We start from the raw sequence: 19,612 nt of genomic DNA on the forward strand, positions 1-19,612 counted from the left end.
TCATCCCGCCCTGGAAAAATTTTGATAAAAGTTTTGCCCCCAGTAAAAATTGGTTGATTTAAGCCAAAAAATGACCCATGCTAAATATTTTTCTGTGATGCAATAATTGTGACCTCATGAGCACTGCAAAGTTTTTGAAATCTGCAAAAAAAATTTTTTTTTAGTTCTTTTGTGTGATCTCAATTTTAAAGATTTTTACAAAATTTCAATTCTAGTATGTCAATATAAACCTGAAATTTACCAAAAAAATGGAGCAGTCTCAATTATAACATATGAAGGTGTAGCAAGTAATCTGCAAAGTCAAATTCCATTTTTGCAGAGTTTTTCTTACATAACTTAAAAATAAAAATTTTAATTTGGTTTTCATTTAGATGCAGTAACTACTGTAACCAGGCAGTTTCAAAATTTTAGCTCAATATTCAATCAATTTTGCTCACCTTCCAACACTAAACCCCCTTTATTGATAAGAAGACCATTAATTTTATTTGGGGTTTCCCTCAAAGTTTTTACACAGATAGTGTTAGTATTTATAGTAAATTGTGACCTCAAAAATTGTATTATATATATTTATGCAATTTTGACTTTGGAAGATGTGACATGTCTAGGGTAGGTTTTTTTTTTAAATATACTTTTGCTTTAATGTATGTTAAATTATACCAATAACCATATTTTAATTTTCAGTACCACCCACTTAACAGCTAGAACTGGCTGGAAACAGCTGGGAGTGGTCAAGAGTATGATGAGTAGATAGGGCTTTTGATGTGTCTAAGGGTAGGTTTTTATGGGTGCTGAGCTCAAAAATACCACACAACATCCATATGGCAGCTTGCTAACGGCCGCAGCTCAGCTGGGAGCGGCCAAGAGTAGAATGAGTAGATAGGGCTTGTGTCATGTCTCTAGGTAGGTTTTTAACAGTCTGTGTAACAGCCCCAGCTGCCAAATGGATGGACCCCCACTATTTATAGTAGTATTTTTGAGCTTGGTACCAATAAAAACCTACCCCTAGACATGTCACAAGCCCTATCTACTCTTCATACTCTTAGACGTTCCAGCCATTTTCAGCCAGTTCTAGCCATTTAGCAGCTGGTACAAGAAATTTTAAAAATGGATATTTAAAGCAAAAATATGTTTTAAAAAGTTGATTCCTATGTAATTAATGATAGTTTTGCCCTGAATATAGCCCAAAAACGGCTAAACGACTAAGCCGCCAGCTGTTAGCCATCACTTTTCCAACTTTTTGTTTCATTTTGGGAAAATAGATATACCAAGGATTACTCATGCCAAGTTTTGTAACAAAATTCGAATTCTAAGTGCAATTTGCGCATTGATTACGAGATGGTTGCATTAACCCCCCCCCCCCCTTAAACTTGAATTAATTCCTTTAATGATCTTGATAGATATATGTTTATAACTTTTAATATATTTTACAATAGTGCTCAAAGTTAATGTTGGGAGGGAGATATATCCCAATCCTCTTTTTATAAAAAAATTTTGAAATGTAATAAATTTCTTATGTAAAGTAGTTTTGATAAAATCTTAATAAAATAACCCTTGATTTTAGTTTAAGGGGGCTGTTAAAAGTCATAAGTGGGGTGTCAAAAAATTTAGTTGTTAATAAATTAATGGAATATAACCTGATATTATAAATTTGAAACATATTTTTGATGTACAAAGAGATTTAAGGAACATGTATTACACTTTTTTTCATAGAAGAAATTGAATAATTTTTTATTTGTTTTTTTTTTCAACACAAGGTCATTTGTGTATCTCTTGGTGCAAGATACCACCATATTATTAGTTAAATATAATTTTTTATAAATTAAGTGAATCAGTCTGTTAGACCAAGGGTAGAAACTCAGCAGATAGACAGACAGACAGGCAAGAAGAATTATCAAAGTTTGACTATAATAGACAATTAATTACATAAAATCCAATAGAGAACCTGTGAATGATCAGACAGACGGAGGGATAGACAGACGGACAGACAGAGGGACAGGTAAATAGTAATAGACAGTCTTTGAGGCATTAACAAATTACAATTAGGCTATGCTAGATGATTCATTGAAATCCAAAAGAGAGGCAGTTAGACAGATAGACAGACAAGTGGTGGGACAGACAGACAAAAGGACAGACAGACAGAGGGACAGACAGACAGACAGACAAATGGGTATTGCCTAATAACAGTTTGGCTGCTGTATGAATCATTAAAACCCACAATAGAAAAGAAATTTACAATAGTTTCTTTTTTCGATACTCAAGGCCCCCCCCCTCCCCCACTCAAAGGGGTTTATTATTTCTGAAAATCAATGAGTGACTTCTCAGCATAATAAAATTGAATATACTTTTTATTTCATCAATTTATCTTAAATAGAACGAAAGTTATAATCATTTTATTGTCTACAAGAAATATGCTTTGAGTAAAAATCAACCTAATTGTCAGTAAAAACGTTATATTTATGCATATTTACACAGTAAATAAATTTTAAAATTGTATTTTATTGTAATGAATAACTTAAGGGGGTTGTATGAATTATCAAAAACCTAAAAAAAACTAATTTAATTAAATTAGTCCAAGTAATGATTGATTTAGTACAGCACATATGAATATGTTGTCAATTTCCTATCAGAGTCGCAGTGATAGTAAGATCTTTAATTTGACACCTTACTTTTAAAATTCTGTTGAGCAATTATTGAAAAAATCTATTTTTTTAACCTCAGTTTAATAAAAACTTTAGACCTAAATATTTTCTCAAACAGACATAAAAAACATGGGTTCATATATACCTTTAGAATCAGAAAAATATTACGAATCCATTGTTTGCAAAAAATTGAAAAAAAGTAAAAAAATAAAAAATTAAACAAATGGCCAATTGTATTTTTTGTTCAGGCAACACTATCGTCTTCCCTTTTTTACCCCCTCTTTACCCCCTCTTTACCCCCTTCCCATTTTTATACTCAATTCAAGAATTAAGACGTTGCCTGTACAATATAATATGATATTTTCATATAATTCCTTTTATTGTAGTTTATATACTATATTCTAAACTTTTTTTTTCAATTTTGCTTACAATGAATTCGTAATATTTTTCTGATTCTAAAGGTATATATGAACCCATATTTTTTTATCTGTGAAATAATAAAATTAAGTTCAAAGTTTTTATTCTCGTGGGTTTAAAAAAATCGATTTTTTCAATAATTACCTGACAGAATTGAAAAAGTAAGGTGTCAAATTAAAGATCTTACTATTTTTGTTCATAATGGCCATTTTCTTTCTTTTTTTTGTTGCATTTTAGTACCTTAAAATCGACTTAATTTTTTTTTTTTTAAACTTAAATTACTTAAAAAATAAGAGGTCTACAAAAAACCGATTGCATATCTGAATTCTATGAAAAATTTTACATCTACTACTTACTAAAAGAACCGGCTAGCTATAAAAAAAAAAGTTGATACACCTTCTTTAAAAAAATCATTTATAGCATCGTTTTGCAGACAATTTTCAACGAATATTAAAATAAAAATCATAAAATTAATAGCATTTCCCTTTCGTTCGGGACTCTGGCCTCTCGGTGATAGCAAAACCAGTAATAATCTTATATTTTTCATTTTAATATCCACGGAAAGCTGTCTATAATATGATGCGGTATATAACTATTACCAACATTGTCCTAAGAAAATATTGAAAATATTTTAGATTACTCATATTTATCTATTTAATCTATATTATTGTTAGTTGATTAAAAAACAGATCTATAGTATAGATGTATATACAGACAACTACCTCCCTTGCATTTTTAAAGACCATTTTCATCTGCTTCTAAATTATTTTCTGCTACTTGGCTGTGTTGATATAAGCGATACCATTGGTTGATTTTCAATCACCCAATAGAAAGGTTGCACAAAGTTGACGCGATGGAGATATTCATTCAGTTATTTAACCCTTTCTCCCTCTAGTGTTTTACTCTAATGATTAAAACACCGTAGAGAACATAGATAAGAATGGAAGTTTAGTTCAAATACCAGAACTTACCTCATATGGGATAAGATGTATGTGCCCATCGCTTCAGGTATTATTTGAAGTAAAACCCGTCAGATAACAAACTCTTTGATTGCACGATCTTTGACGAAAAGTCTTAACTTTTCATTGTGACGAGTTGCCCTTTGTGAGCTTGGCCATTCACACCTTGCACTCTTTCTAATGATGTAACGCGCTTGACCAAGCAGTAGAAAAAAACCAAATGTTCTTTACAAACAAAATGAAGAAAGGGCTGAGTTCAAAATTATTTGATAAATACTAAAAGTTTTATACATATACATTTTCTTTCACTGCAGTACAATAGTTAATTCAGCTAATTTTAACATTAAATGACTTGTGCAAAAAAAATTGGCACAGCATTTATTTCCCCATTTCCCCATTTCTTTTTATTGCTTTCCCCTTTTTTGGCACTAAGTATACCCCTAACACTAAACAGAGAGGGAGGGAAGTCAAGAAAATAATAATCATTTAAACCAAAATAAATACAAACTTCCAGTCACCAGTGAAAGTTTCGCAATAATTGGGTAAAATATAAATTATTTTTTTATTGTACTATCTCAAAGGCAAAGCCTCTTACCCCCTTTTAAAAAGCAATATTAATTAAGTAATTCTACAATCTAACAAAAAATAGTATTAAGGTTCATATATACGATTTCTAAAAAGACTGAACTGATACATATCATTTTCCATTTTAAGGGAGCTTCACAAAGGTCTCGGGATGGTTTTAGGCTATTTCATTTTTTATTTAAGCCTTAAGATAATTTTAGGTTACCTGTCTGTCTTCTTCTTACCCGTTTGAATACAGAGTCCCTAGATGCTAGGCGTGTAGCCGCTAATTAGGATAATAAAATGACAATTGAACTAGTTGGCTAAGCTTCATGGAAAGCTCTAACTGGTTCTTTTTATATTTAAACTTATATACTACATTACAAACGGTTGTTTTTAAAAACCTCCAAAAAATGTCTTGACCAATATATTTCATGCATTTTTCTTTTCCCCTTTTCAATTACTCAAACCATCATCCTCCCCCCCCCCTTCCCCATACAAAACACTACGCATTTTGACAATACTTCCACGAATGTGAATATGACTTTTATGGTAGCCAAAATTATTTATTAATATCCGTGCTTAAAAACTCGGCTAATCTATTTCCTTAAAGTTATTCTATGTCCAATCAATCTATTTGTAATTGTGCATTTTATAACCCCGTTCTTTTTATCTAACATAAAACTTCGCCAGTCTAAAACAAAATCAATTAAAATAATAGAATATATATCACTGTCCTCCTTAGATAGACTTTACGCTCAAAACTATTTGTGTGCGTGCGCGCGCACGTTTGCGTGTGTGTTGCGTTACGTTGTCCGTATTGAAACATAAAACCGGCCAATGCCCATGCTTTTATCGCCCCAAAGTCCAACGCAACGTGCGTACATCCATTTTATTTTACGCAAATCGCGTCAGTTGATGCTTATTTCATGTGCCGTGCACATACTCACAAATTTTTTTTACTAAATATGAATTTTAGTGATAAAATCGAGTGAAAATGTTAATAAAAATGAAGAAATTAGTGATTTTCAATATTATACTATTAAATATAGTGAACAACGGGATGAGTAGCCTAAAAATTATGACAAATTACATATGTGAAGGATCAAATATGTATATAAATTGTTCAAGCAGTGAAAAGTTATCAATTTTAAGGGCTAATTATGGCAGATTGTCGATTTCCATGTGTAACTCACAAGGTACAGCAGTTTTTACTCATCGGTTAAAGTTATTTCAAAATCCTTCAATTCTAAAGACGCTAAATTTTGGTTCCTACTGCAGTTGCTACTATGTTGGACTGCATTACCGTATATAGTAAGCACTGTTCAATGAGAGAATAAAATGTGTAATTCACTTCAAAGAAAACTGTTTTGACTCTAGTTTTTGACGGTCAAAAAAGTTTTTTCTCATAGCAATTTAGAAATGTTTTCCTAAATGATACTAAAACATAATCATATTCCTTCCAACATAAAAATTACATCTTCAATAATTTTTGATTGACAGATAGGTAGAATACAAGAAAGTTGTCTTCTTTTACTTTTCTACTTCGTTTGTCTTTCTAATAAATGCATAAGTATATATATATGTCTAAACATCTAAATTGTTCAAATGGTAGGGACCTTTTTCGTCTGCTAGCAAATTGATTTTTCAAGTACAAGTAAGAGTCTTTAAGTTAGAGGCGTAGTAACAAATCTTTAACCGAAAATAAAAAAACTGGTTATGGCAGGTGTCACTCAAATCTCAACACAATGTTACCTGAACAGAACAACCAGTATCCTCACTGCCATGTAAGTTTTTTTGGGTATAGTCCCTTTCCTCGCAACGCACCTTATGGGGCGATTATTCGTATTTTTCACAGTACCTTTTCTCCTATTTCTAGCCCCTGCTGGGGCTCTAACACTGCGGGGCCAATTGCTTAACCCTGTGGGACAATGACCTAACCCAATATAACGTAACCTAACCTAAAATAATCTCATAGCCATTTTAAAAATACGACGAGTCTTACAGTTTCCATTTATAAAAAGTTGAAAAAAAGGACTTCTTTGCCCCAAAAAAACCTAGTTTTGTTATACTGAACTTTAAAAACGCTACGATTTATTATTATTTTGATTGATAATTTGCTTCATAATGCAGTTAAAAAGTACAAAATATGTTTTAAAAATTTAAGCATTTTTTTGTGATTATCAATTCAACTTGAATTTTATCTAGTCAAAAACTACGGGAGAGTAGTGAACTTATTTTCAGAAAATATTTCCCTGGTTATTCAATGCTAAATGTGTTCAATTAATAAATAAGATCGTACTGATCAAACTTTAAATTGACTGGAATTCAAACTATGCATATTATGTAGTTGGGAAGTTGATAATGTTTTATTTTCGTATAGCTATACCATTTTAGTTTCATGCTAATATAAAAAATAATAGGATATATGTCTGTCTGTACTGAAGGATCTCGCTAGCAGCTCAACCGATATGTTTCTCCTTTACAGGACATCTTCTCAAGGTGTATAACTATTTTGGGGGATGGTAACACCACCATCCCCAGAAAAATCGCCCACAGAAAAAATAATAAAGAAAACTTTTCATTTACTTTCTCTTTTCAAACTAAAATTTAATGCGGGGGAAGAGTCGAATCCTCTCCCTATATCTTGAGTGCCCCTAGAAGTCTCTAGGTGTGTATCCGCTAGTTGGTATTATCTTATAACATAAAGTAGAGCGTTTTTTTGTTTGTAGCTTAAGATTTCATTAATTACTGAACCGATAAAGTTCTCCATTTTAGGGAAGCTTCATATAGGTCCTTGGATTGTTTTTAGTTATTTTTCCCTTTACCTACTCCTTCAAATAAAAACCTTCAGATGTTAGGGGCGCTGTCGCTAGTTATAACAATATAAGACCACAGTCATACCATTTTTCATGAAAATATGAAAATAATAAAAATAGATTTTGAATTGAATAGAAAAGAAATATTTCCAACTTTTAAACTGTTCTGATCTAATTTCAATAAATAAAGATAGATAGATATTGATAGATTAAATGATAAAATTTATGTGTTAACAATATCACTTGATAAACATGTACTGCAAAAGCACAATTTAAATATATTAAAATTTGAGAAATTGTAGTTTTGTTATAGGTGGGTTTTCTTTTTCATTTACCTTTAATACTAACTAAGATCTTACATTTTTAAAATTTATTTTTTGTCGTAATGCATAGCTATTGAAAAAACTTAGTTGTATTGTATTCCAACAAATAAAGGCCTGCTGGAGTATATAAACATAAATAAAGTATTTAATGGCTTTTACCTACTTTTTAATTAACCATTACTATTCACGATAATAGCATTGATATACAGATCTATATATAGACTGATGGATAGGTAGATAGCCAGACAGACACTATTAAAGGTGATAGATAAATAGATAGACAGACACAGAAAAATATTTTAGCTTTCATAGTTAAGTTGTTGTAGCTTTTTCAACGAGAGATGTCATATTTTTACTTCAAATCTTTTTTTCACACACTTAATCTACGGATCGTTGTTTAGAAGTCTTACCTGTAACTCTTTATTGGCAAAAATATTTCTCTTTAAAATGTAAAGCTAAATCGTTTGAAAAATAGATAATTTTATATAATAAATCATGTAATAATATTTTAAAACAATGCACAATATATGTAATTAAAACAATATAAAATAGTTCTGAACCAAATTTTAGTTTTAAAGAGAATGCTCTTAATGAGTGTACAAGATAATGTAACAAAAAGTTAGTAAATAAGTTTCAAAATATGATAAAAATAAATCCCAGAGAGTTGTTTGATCAATGATCATCTTTAATTTAAGATAAAATATTGAGATAAAACCCCAAATTGAGGTACACCCTCAACTGGCTAAAACTCATAGAGGGAGTTGACATTGTACTGTAAATTATGATTCATTTATTTTAAAAATTTTTATTTATCGTTAAAAAAACTTAATTAAGCAAAATTAATCTCATTTTTATATTTGCTTAGAAAAGGTTAAATAAAGAAGTAATTTATATCTTAATGACATTATGACATAATAAAATAAAAAGCTTAATTTAAGAGAATTTTTTTTGTCTCTTTTTTTAAGAGAAAGCTCAAAGTGTCATGTATGACGTCACAAAAAACCACTTCTTTTTAGGGGTGTCCATTCCCACTTCTCCTTTCATCCCTCCTATATAGACGTATTTTTATGACGTCACACAAGACACTTTGAGCTTTCTCTTTTATAAGTTAAAGACAAAAATGGCAGGTAATCAACAGAACCTTGTTTTCCAACTTTGGGTGCATAATCTCCAAAATGAGATATGAGGATAATTTTGGCTGGTAATTTGTGCCGACTAAAAGTGGTATTAGCCATATGTCAGTAAAAATGCGCCTCCCTGTCAAAAATGTGCAGTGTTCCTTGTTTTAAGCTATTTTAAATCAATAGCCCAGCTCTTTTTTCAAAAAAGGTGTTGAAGCTTTTCAACGTTTTCTTATAGGGAGGGGATAGGGGGAGGGAATTGCCCTACCCCTTATTGATGGAAAATTGTAAATATGCCATGGACCTTTACCAAGCTTCAGTGAAAGCAACGGGTTTAACCGTTTAGGATATCTTACTATGCATATATTTTAGATAGATCAAACAAAATGAATTCTGTATTAGTTTTAGTTTTTAGGCAAGCTTTATTTTTATTCTAATTAGATAAATTATTTTTTATTCAAAATCTTTTCATACATGAAAAAAAATTTACAAAACGCAAAGTTATTATATTGAGTAGCTGCGTTTTTAACAAGGATGGCATTGGGCTAAAAAAATTCTTGCATAGTTTTACAGAAACTCTTTTTGTTACAGATGTTTAACAACAATGCCAATTAAACCAGGGAGAAAAATGGATATTGTACCTGATGCAGAAGAATTGGTCATTAATAAGACAAAATGTATTAGTTGTATATCCATTCAAAAGAATTTAAGCATTTAAAGAAAAAATAAAACTTAGAGCAAAATTATATTTTTTCTTAAAATGAAGTATCCTTTATATCTAATATTAAACCTGTTGCTTTTAATGTTAACTTGGTCTTACAAATTGTCAAAAAAAAAGTATAAAACAGTTTTTATAATTAGGTATTATCATGTAAGTTAATCTGACTTTTAACTAAAGCTGAGAATAAATTCGGCTTTACCTGTTCTTCACTGTTCTGCATAAAAGAAGTATCGTATACTTTTATAGAAATTGTCTATGAGTAATTAGAAAATACAAATCATAGGATGTATCCCACGGAGCAAACAGAACAGGAATTGAATCATATAATTAAAAATTTTCTTCTCTGTGTATGGATTAGAACCGTTTCTGATCCATGGAGAAATCTCATGTACAATATTTTACTAAAGACAATAATATACGAATAAAATCATGGAATCCCTTATGGAGGGATGTCGTGAAAAGGACTATACCCAAAAAAATCATAAGATTAATATAATTTTGTTTAGCCAGGGCATTAATATTTCATTTTGCTAGTTATAATCTGCGCAAAGTTGTCTATAATACGATGAGATAAATGAATATTAGAAAATCTGAAAATATCATCAACATCTTTTGATTTGATTTTTGTAACCCCACCTCAACTGTTATGTTGCAAAACGTTGTTCTCTATCTAATCTACATTTTTTAATCTTATTTTTATTAAAATATATCATGACGTTGGACCAATCCCGCCCTACCTCGTTGGGAAAGGGTTAAGAATTCATCACAAAGCAAGTTGATGTGTCTGTGTGTTTGATAAGATCCTAAGAACGGCTTGCCTATTAGAACTACTAATGATCATGGGCCTTAGGGGATAAGGCATTTACATCCCCAATAATGATAAAATATAAAAAAAAATTGGTTGAAAATTTTGGACACTGCATGTGTGCAACATCCAATGAAGATTTTGTAAAAAAAATCTAATATTTCAAGCAAACTAAGACAGAACGGTTTTTATTAAACTATAGGCACCAGTAAAATTTAAAGTCCATGTCCACTCCCTCCCCAACAAAGCATTTAAGTATAATATTGATATTATTTATAGTTATGGTCTTATGTTAATATAATTACGGCATAAAAGTTTTGAGAGGTTTATCTAAAAATTCTCCAAAAAAATGAGCCATCTGTTTTTATTTTAAAATAATTTGGCCTGTCCCAGATGCTATGTTGTATTCTAATCAAAATGTCAAATATATTGACGGATTTATTACTTGACGCCCCTCTACATTGCATTTCTTCAGTAGGGTATATGGGTGTACTGCTGTCTACTTTTACAAGAACGTTTTCTTATTTGTTTGCTTAACAACTTTGAGGACTTTTAATGGATTGTGATTGGTTGGTTTATTAACTTGAGTGTTTATACGTTCAACCACTAATTGTAATCTACAGAAGAGGTAATTTTGTTTATTAACATTGGGTATGAACATACATTTAACGGCCATTGTCTTATCCCTTTAAATCCCTGAAAATATCCTCTACTATAAATTCCACAATTTTCAGGGTTACTTTAGGAAATATGGTTGGGTTGCAATACAAATAAGATAAAATGGATGTACCCCATCTTTTATTCGAAGCCCCTAGAGGCAAAGAACGGTGCCAAAGTAAAGAGTATACAAAAAAAAGTCCGCTAAAATTCACATGAAATAAACCACAAGCTAGATGATAAATTTAACATTTAGCCTTTTTTTGCATTATATCTACCTAAAAATGTTTGGCCCCGTGGTACGTTTGTCTTTGTACCAATATGAAAGCATAATATATTTTTTTTTCAATATACACGTCCTTATGCATTAAAATATTTGAAACGCCAAAAAACCTAGACATATCAAAATAAATTTAGCAATCTTGATATCAGAATGGATTTAAACGTCAATTTTACACAATATGACGCGAACCAATTGCAGCTACTTAAAAGACTGTCTGACCATCAATTTTAATAAATGTATGAAATAAAAAGGGTTTCAAATCAATTATAGATTAAAATCACAACAAAAATGTACAAGTCCAAAGGTAGCGCTTGCAGCCGCTTTAAAAAATCTGCCTGCTTTCAATTTTAACAAATGTATGAAATAAAAAGGGTTTCAACTCAATTTTAATAAGAAATAGGTACTGACATACAGTAATTAAATATTTGGATAAGGCTTGTATAGGGAAAAATAGAGATAAAATTCTTTATAAGTTAACCTAAACCTTTTTTTTTGTCTCTTCCAGTTCTAAAATAAAATACTTTTTCCAGCACAGGAATATGTGATATAGATAGATTTGGATAAAAAAAAGTTTCTTCTAAATATTTCTTGGAAATTAGGTATAACTGCCTACCATTGAAAGTGAAAAATAAGTATACTAATAGCGTAATAAGGAAGAAAGGATAAAATTGAATATCAGTTTACCTATAGGAAAGGACATATACAATATATATGTTAGAAATAGGTATGCCTATTTCAAAGATGGTTAAAGGTTAGATAAGGTTAAAATAGCAGTTTTTTTTAATATTGATAACATCTTATTCTACAATTTGATAAAAAAAAGTTAATTCTTAGTTGCATGATCCATTTTATTCTTCGTTCTAAAAAAACTCTCTTTTATTCATAAAATTTATTTTAAAAAAGTTTTTGTTAAGGCTATCTTATAAATATCTGTACGTACACTATTGTTCCGGTTAGACCCTTAAATGCTTATTGACATAGATCTTCTTAGTTTATATCGACTATATAAGATCCCTCATAATATGGCAGTATTATTGTTCTTAACTTTTGAGCAGCCGAAAATTTTGACAGCATTAGTTCCCCCCCCCCCCCGCTCCTTAAACTGAACTCGGTGGTGGTGTAATACAGTCAACAAGAGAGGTGTTATCTTATTGTAAGGGGGTTAAAATACCCCTTTAGTTGTGCACCCCCAAATACAAACAACATACTCAAAGGTAAAAAAAAACATTCTTGTTACCTTGACACCCCCCCCCCCCGCCTAGGCTGTTTTAGGGGGATGTAACTATTGTCAAGGGATAGGAAAGCCCATTAAGGACCTCCAGCGTTAGAGCTTCCCGAAGGGGTTAGTAGTATGTTTTTTAACAGATAAAATTAAGTTTTTTTGGGGTTTGGGTTTTCTGAGGTTCAATCGTCGTTTCGAGGAATTTCGTCCAATATTCTTTTTTGTATTACTTAAATTTATGGTTTTTGGACTTATCTTTGATAGGGATAATAAATTTCAGGTGCTGTAGAAAGATAAATTGATTAGGTTATCATATCATTTTAGTAGCAATGCTACTCTTTAGATATAATATGTTGATTTGTTGATTGTTAAGTCCGTAATCCATTGAATTGAAAAACTTTGTCTATTTGGTTTCTCTTTCATTATGACGTCAATTGTTTATTTACAAAGTTTCCTATTCTTCCATTTTGAAATTACTCAAAACTTAGATAATTTGTCCGTCTACTTATCTGTCTGTCAGTCTATTTGTTTGTTCAACAGGGTTAAATAATGTTTACTTAGCTGCTATCAGAGATAGAGGACTTTTCATATTTTTTTTTGTAAAAATCCTCACCGATATTTGTTACAATTCAGAATGATTTTGAATTTGACACTAAACTTTTTCGTTGAGGGTGGGGGGGGGGGGATCGCAGATTTTAATGGTGTTTATAATTTGAGGCTAAGAGGCTTTTAATAACTGAAATTTATAGACTAGAGTAAAAAAAGATAAAAGGATAAGTTGCCTTATTAGGATGTAGGGATCTACTGCAGTTCACGGTAAAATATTGATGGTGAGCAATATTTCCAAAAATCTATGAATTTAAGCAGCATAAGAAGACCTACAAACAATCTGGAATATCCAAGATCCAATTATGCACAGGGAAAGCTTCATTGAAGAAAAAACGCACTGCGAGATAATTATGCATTATTGATTTATGGCTATTCTAGATTATGTGTAGGTCTCTTATGCCGCTTAAAACAGTGTGCGGGCATGATCTGTACGTTCAGCCGTTTGGCAGCTAGCAGCCTTTAAAATTCATAGATTTTTGTAAATATTGCTTACTAGCAATATTTACCGTGAACTGCAGTAGATCCGGTAGGGAGAGCTGGGGTGGGGTGAGGGACATTTGACACAAAAAAATTAAATCTCTGAATGCCAATTCATGTCTATGTTATGTAAACAAATAAACTGGCGAGTGGGCGAGATTAGGGGTCAACATGATTTATGACGTTTTAAAACTTGTGCATCCACTCTATGTCTTACTTATTCTGTCAGTTCTAGTAAATTAGTAATTTGTAAGACTTAATTTTAGTGCTTATATAAGTTTGTTTATCGGTTTTGTGATCGGAAAAAAGGATCGTTGCTCCTAGATGCTAGCAGCGTAGCTGATTGCATACTTGAATGAATTAAATGTTCCTTCTAAGAACAGAGATAGCGCATTGAATCCTAGTCTCTAAGATTCAGAATCTTTCTAAAACTGTTAGGAATAGTTCAATGGCAGAAAATTGTTCTTTCTTCTCAATTTAAAGGTCGTAAATCCTTTACTTAGTCTTTTATTTATTAACAGCCGGAGATTTAGCAGCTTCGATACCTATGAACATTGTCATTCTTGTAGAGGATATTATATTCGCCCATCTTTTTGTTTTATTTATATTATCACTATAAATGTTTTGCGCCCTTCGAGGCACAACAAGCACAATAAATTTAGAAGATTCGTAACTTTATTTTCGTTTCAATAAAATCAAGTGTTAAAATACCATAATAGTCATTTATCGCAGCGTATTATAGCGTTTACCATGGATATTAATATGAAAAATTATAAGAATAAAAACAGTTTTGTTAGATCCGATTGGCCGAAGGCCCGGGCTAACAAAAACTGGCGTTACTTTTATCAATTTTATTTGAGCATTCGTGGAAACTTGTCTGTAATGACTAGCTAGAGGCGACGCAGCTAGTTTCGACGCAACCCAATCTTTCCCACTTTTGTATTACTTTTGTAGGAACACGATTCCAGTGACGTCATATTTTTCTTTCCCGTAAAAGGGAAGGGGGGAAGAAAAAAAGAGATGGGAGAAAAGGGGGTTTTTCCCCATCTCTTTTGAAGATATTTTCTTCCCCCCTTCCCTTTTTCGGGAAAGAAAAATATGACATCACTGGAATCGTGTTCCTACAAAAGTAATACAAAAGTGAGAAAGATTGGGTTGCGTCGCTAGTTTCTAAAATGAGTTTTATTTATATAAAGTATTTATATTTTTATGAGTGCATATTTTACTGTATGGCGAACGTCTCAGGAACAAAGCAAATATAGAGTGGCTTTGCTGCACCACCCTGTGTTTTATTCTAGAGGTGTTGTGTTTGTACGTCTATGTGTATTTTACATGTTTTTATATACACAATTATACTTTTAGTTTTTATAATCGAGATATACAATTTTAGGATTTTTAAAGAAAATATTAATATTATTATACAAAAAAGGATCTTACATCTTACACCAGATTATAATGTACTGTAATAAAGTGTAACTTGTAGCTGGCTAAAATAATGCCCCACCCCCCACCCCAATCCAACCCCCTTTACCCCATCCACTTCTTTCCTACTGTATGAACGATCTGACTAAAAAATGATGTTCATTAATGAAAATTCACGTATATTCTATATTCATTTTTGTCTGTATTTATCGAAAGATCTCGATGAGCGTTAAATTTTAAGTTGGTTGATCAACTTTTTCACCCCCCCCCCCTCCCCAGCTCCAGTATGCAATGAGGCTTTTGAGGTGTAGACACGTTTGAACATAACTATACTCTAATAATAATTTTATTTGTCTAATAGATAAAACAGTCATCATTACATTAATTCAATCCAAATGATCGATTTGAATCCAGAAAATGCATGTTGAATAAAAAATGCGTTGCAGTATATAATAAGATATATAAGTTGGAAAGAATTTTAATGTTAGAGGGAGATTTGAAAAATAATTTTATTTGTCTAATAGATAAAATAGTCATCATTACATTGATTTAATCCAAATGATCGATTTGAATCCAGAAAATGCATGTTGAATAAAAAATGCGTTGCAGTATATAATAAGATATATCTAAAAGCGGAAATACAATTTAAGTTAATTAATTTTGACATCTGTGATTGGTGGATTGAAAATTATCTGCGCTCTGATTGGAGAAGCTTAAATGTCGCACATCATTCAACCAATTAGAGCGTAGGTAGTTTCTAATCCACCTATCCTATTGGTCAAAATTTATGAACTTAAATTGTATTTCCGCTTTAAGGTAAAGAATTATACAAAAAACGAATTTTATAAAAAATCCTTAAAGTTTTATGCAATTTTCAAATCTCCCTCTAACATTAAATTTCCTTCCAACTTACATATCCTAGACTATATAATAGTAATCTTTTTAAATAGATAATTTTGCTTTAAAAAGAGGCATAGAGCAAAAGGTGCGATATGGCAAGAATTTTTATATAGACATTTTCTTTGGAACATTTTATTGATGCTTACATACTTGGAATACGAAAAAATTTTATTGTTTGCAAAGATATATGAGATTTTTTAGTTTTTTTTTTGATCATATGAAGGAAATGAAGTAATTCCTTAAAAGGACAGAAATTTCTTTCCAAAAAGGACAGAAATCATCTTCCTTTTTCTCAGATAAGTGAAATATGGACAAAAATCACTCTCCTTTTTCTCACATATCTGAAAAAGAGAATAAAAATCACCTCCCTAAATCTCACTTAATCTTCCTAATTCTAAGAAAATTAACCTAGTTCCTCCAAATTCTACCTTTTCATAACAAAGTCTACCTTTTCCTTACACATTCTCACTTATTCTCAGATAACCTACCTTATTCTAAGAAATTCTTCCTAAATCTAAGAAAATCTACTTGACTCCCCCAAATTCTTCCTTAGTCCCCCAAATTCTTCCTTATTCTAGGAAATTCTACCTTATTCTAAGAAATTCTTCCTTATTCTAAGAAAATCTACCTTATTCCCCCAAATTCTTCCTTATTCTTAGAAATTCTACGTTATTCTAAGAAATTCTTCCTTATTCTAAGAAAATCTTCCTAATTCTCCCAAATTCTTCCTTATTCTAAGAAAATCTACCTTATTCTAAGAAATTCTTCCTTATTCTAAGAAAATCTACCTTATTCTAACAAATTCTTCCTTATTCTAAGAAAATCTACCTTATTCTAAGAAATTTTTCCTTATTCTAAGAAATTCTACCTTATTCTAAGAAAATCTACCTTATTCTAAGAAATTCTACCTTATTCTAAGAAATTCTTCCTTATTCTAAGAAAATCTACCTTATTCTAAGAAATTCTTCCTTATTCATAGAAATTCTACCTTATTCTAAGAAAATCTACCTTATTCTAAGAAATTCTTCCTTGTTCTAAGAAAACCTACCTTATTCTAAGAAATTCTTCCTTATTCTAAGAAAATCTACCTTATTCTAAGAAATTCTTCCTTATTCATAGAAATTTTACCTTATTCTAAGAAAATCTACCTTATTCTAAGAAATTCTTCCTTGTTCTAAGAAAATCTACCTTATTCTAAGAAATTCTTCCTTATTCTAAGAAAATATATATTATTCTCCCTAATTCTTTCTAATTCCCCCAAATTCTACCTTATTCTAAGAAAATCTACCTTATTCTAAGAAATTCTTCCCTATTCTAAGAAATTCTACCTTATTCTAAGAAAATCTACCTTATTCTAAAAAATTCTTCCTTGTTCTAAATAAATCTACCTTATTCTAAGAAATTCTTCCTTATTCTAAGAAAATCTATATTATTCTTTCTAATTCTTTCTTATTCCCCCAAATTCTACCTTATTCTAAGAAAATCTACCTTATTCTAAGAAAATCTACCTTATTCTAAGAAATTCTTCCTTGTTCTAAGAAAATCTACCTTATTCTAAGAAATTCTTCCTTATTCTAAGAAAATCTATATTATTCTCCCTAATTCTTTCTTATTCACCCAAATTCTACCTTATTCTAAGAAAATGTACCTTATTCTAAGAAATTCTTCCTTATTCTAAGAAAATCTACCTAATTCTCCCAAATTCTTCCTTATTCTAAGAAAATCTACCTTATTCTAACAAATTCTTCTTATTCTAAGAAAATCTACCTTATTCTAACAAATTCTTCCTTACTCTAAGAAAATCTACCTTATTGTAACAAATTCTTCCTTATTTTAAGAAATTCTACCTTATTCTAAGAAATTCTTGCAAACTATAGCAAAGCAATATATTGGGGTCCCAAACTTAAAAACAAATTTTCAGCACGATCCGACCACCCGTTCTCAAGATACGGTGACCTGGTGTCCTTGGTACCGATGGTTAGATTTGGGAAATGGTTCGAATCCTTAATAAATTTGGCAGTAAAGGCCAAACATATTTTGGCACTTAGTCAAAATTTTAAAGAAAAAATACCCAGGTGAACAAATAATTTTAGTCAAAAATTGAAAAGTGTCAAAATATTTTTGGACTTTGACCAAATTTACTAAGGATTCGAACCATTTCCCAAATCTTACCATCAGTACCAAGGACACCAGGTCACCATATCTTGAGAACGGGTGGTCGGATCATGCTGAAAATTTGTTTTTGATTTTGGGACCCCTATATATTGCTTTGCTATGGTTTGCAAGAATTTCTTAGAATAAGGTAGAATTTCTTAGAATAAGGAAGAATTTGTTACAATAAGGTAGATTTTCTTAGAGTAAGGAAGAATTTGTTAGAATAAGGTAGATTTTCTTAGAATAAGGAAGAATTTTGTAGATTTTCTTAGAATAAGGAAGAATTTCTTAGAATAAGGTAGATTTTCTTAGAATAAGGAAGAATTTCTTAGAATAAGGTAGATTTTCTTAGAATAAGGTAGAATTTCTTATAACAAGGAAGAATTTCTTAGAATAAGGTAGATTTTCTTGAAATAAGGAAGAATTTCTTAGAATAAGGTAAGTTATCTGAGAATAAGGGAGAATTTGTGTAATTAAGGTAGAGTTTCTGAGAATAAGGAAGAATTTGGTAAAATAAGGTAGATTAATTAAACATGGTTGTAATAGTGAGGAAAAGGAAGAATTTCTAAAAACTAGGAAGAATTTGTAAGATGGTGGACAGAGGTAACCTTCCTTTAGTGATAATTTGTAAGATAGTGGACAGAAATCACCTTCCTTACTGAGAATTTGTAAGAAAAAGGAAAGAAAATAGCCTTCCTATACCTAAGGAAGGGGATTTCTGTCCTTTTTAGGAATGACTTCATTTCCTTCATATGATCCTTTTTTTTATATGAAAATAATTTATTTAATTCTGTTATAATAGAATAAAAGTGTGTAAAACATGAACGAAGCAAAAACAAGCATCGCATTTGATGTAAAATAAGAATTTTAGAATTATCTGATTTTAATTTTGATTCAGATTGTGTTTGTCGTATAGAGCGTTGTACATATACATACTGACTTTATGGTAATGATTATTGAGTTGCTACGATTTATGAATTATACCTTACTGTAATAAGAGGAATAATCAATGCCTAAATAAAAAGAAATATCCGTTCCAAACGAATGGACTCCACATAAATAAAGAAAAGCTTCACTGGCGTTCTCCGCTTAGACATATTTTTTTTCAATTTTGAAAATTTGAGTAACCCCCCCCCCCCCCTCCCCGACAGAACAACTATTTTAGGTTAGGTTTAAGGCTATGGAACCGAGCACTGCGGCTACGCAGGCAAGGGGGCCGAGCGCTGCGGCTACGCAGGCAAGGTGGCCGAGCGCTGCGGCTAGGCAGGAAATAACTATACATTTAACTTGAATTAAATTATCCCCCTCCTTGCACTAATATTTCCCTTTTTGTCAAAAGGTCCGTACGCAAATAAGCTACATTTTAAGCATATTTTTGAGTTGATATTTATCTGTAGATATTTTTCTAGTGTTTAAAATTTTTAAATGCATTGTATGGTTGGACAAAGTTGCAATGTGATACACAAAAAGAGATATTTCTTCTAAAAATATACTTGACTTAAGAGTAAAGTGTCTTTCTT

At 30.9% G+C, this 19,612-nt stretch overlaps 1 protein-coding gene across 1 annotated transcript in view; it reads left to right on the forward strand.

Annotated features, from left to right (window-relative positions):
* Positions 1-5,413: 5,413 nt before the first annotated feature.
* LOC145325950 (uncharacterized) overlaps positions 5,414-19,612 on the forward strand; it is a 59,984-nt gene continuing 45,785 nt past the window's right edge. Inside the window, exons 1-2 of the mRNA XM_080168974.1 lie at positions 5,414-5,778; positions 6,306-6,366. Of these exons, the coding sequence (XP_080025100.1) occupies positions 5,577-5,778; positions 6,306-6,366 (263 nt within the window). The 5' untranslated portion in view covers positions 5,414-5,576. The remainder of the gene's footprint in view (positions 5,779-6,305; positions 6,367-19,612) is intronic.

Source organism: Acartia tonsa, chromosome 8, assembly GCF_053477335.1.
Source record: "Acartia tonsa isolate MP-2025a chromosome 8, ASM5347733v1, whole genome shotgun sequence".
NCBI lineage: Eukaryota > Metazoa > Arthropoda > Copepoda > Calanoida > Acartiidae > Acartia > Acartia tonsa.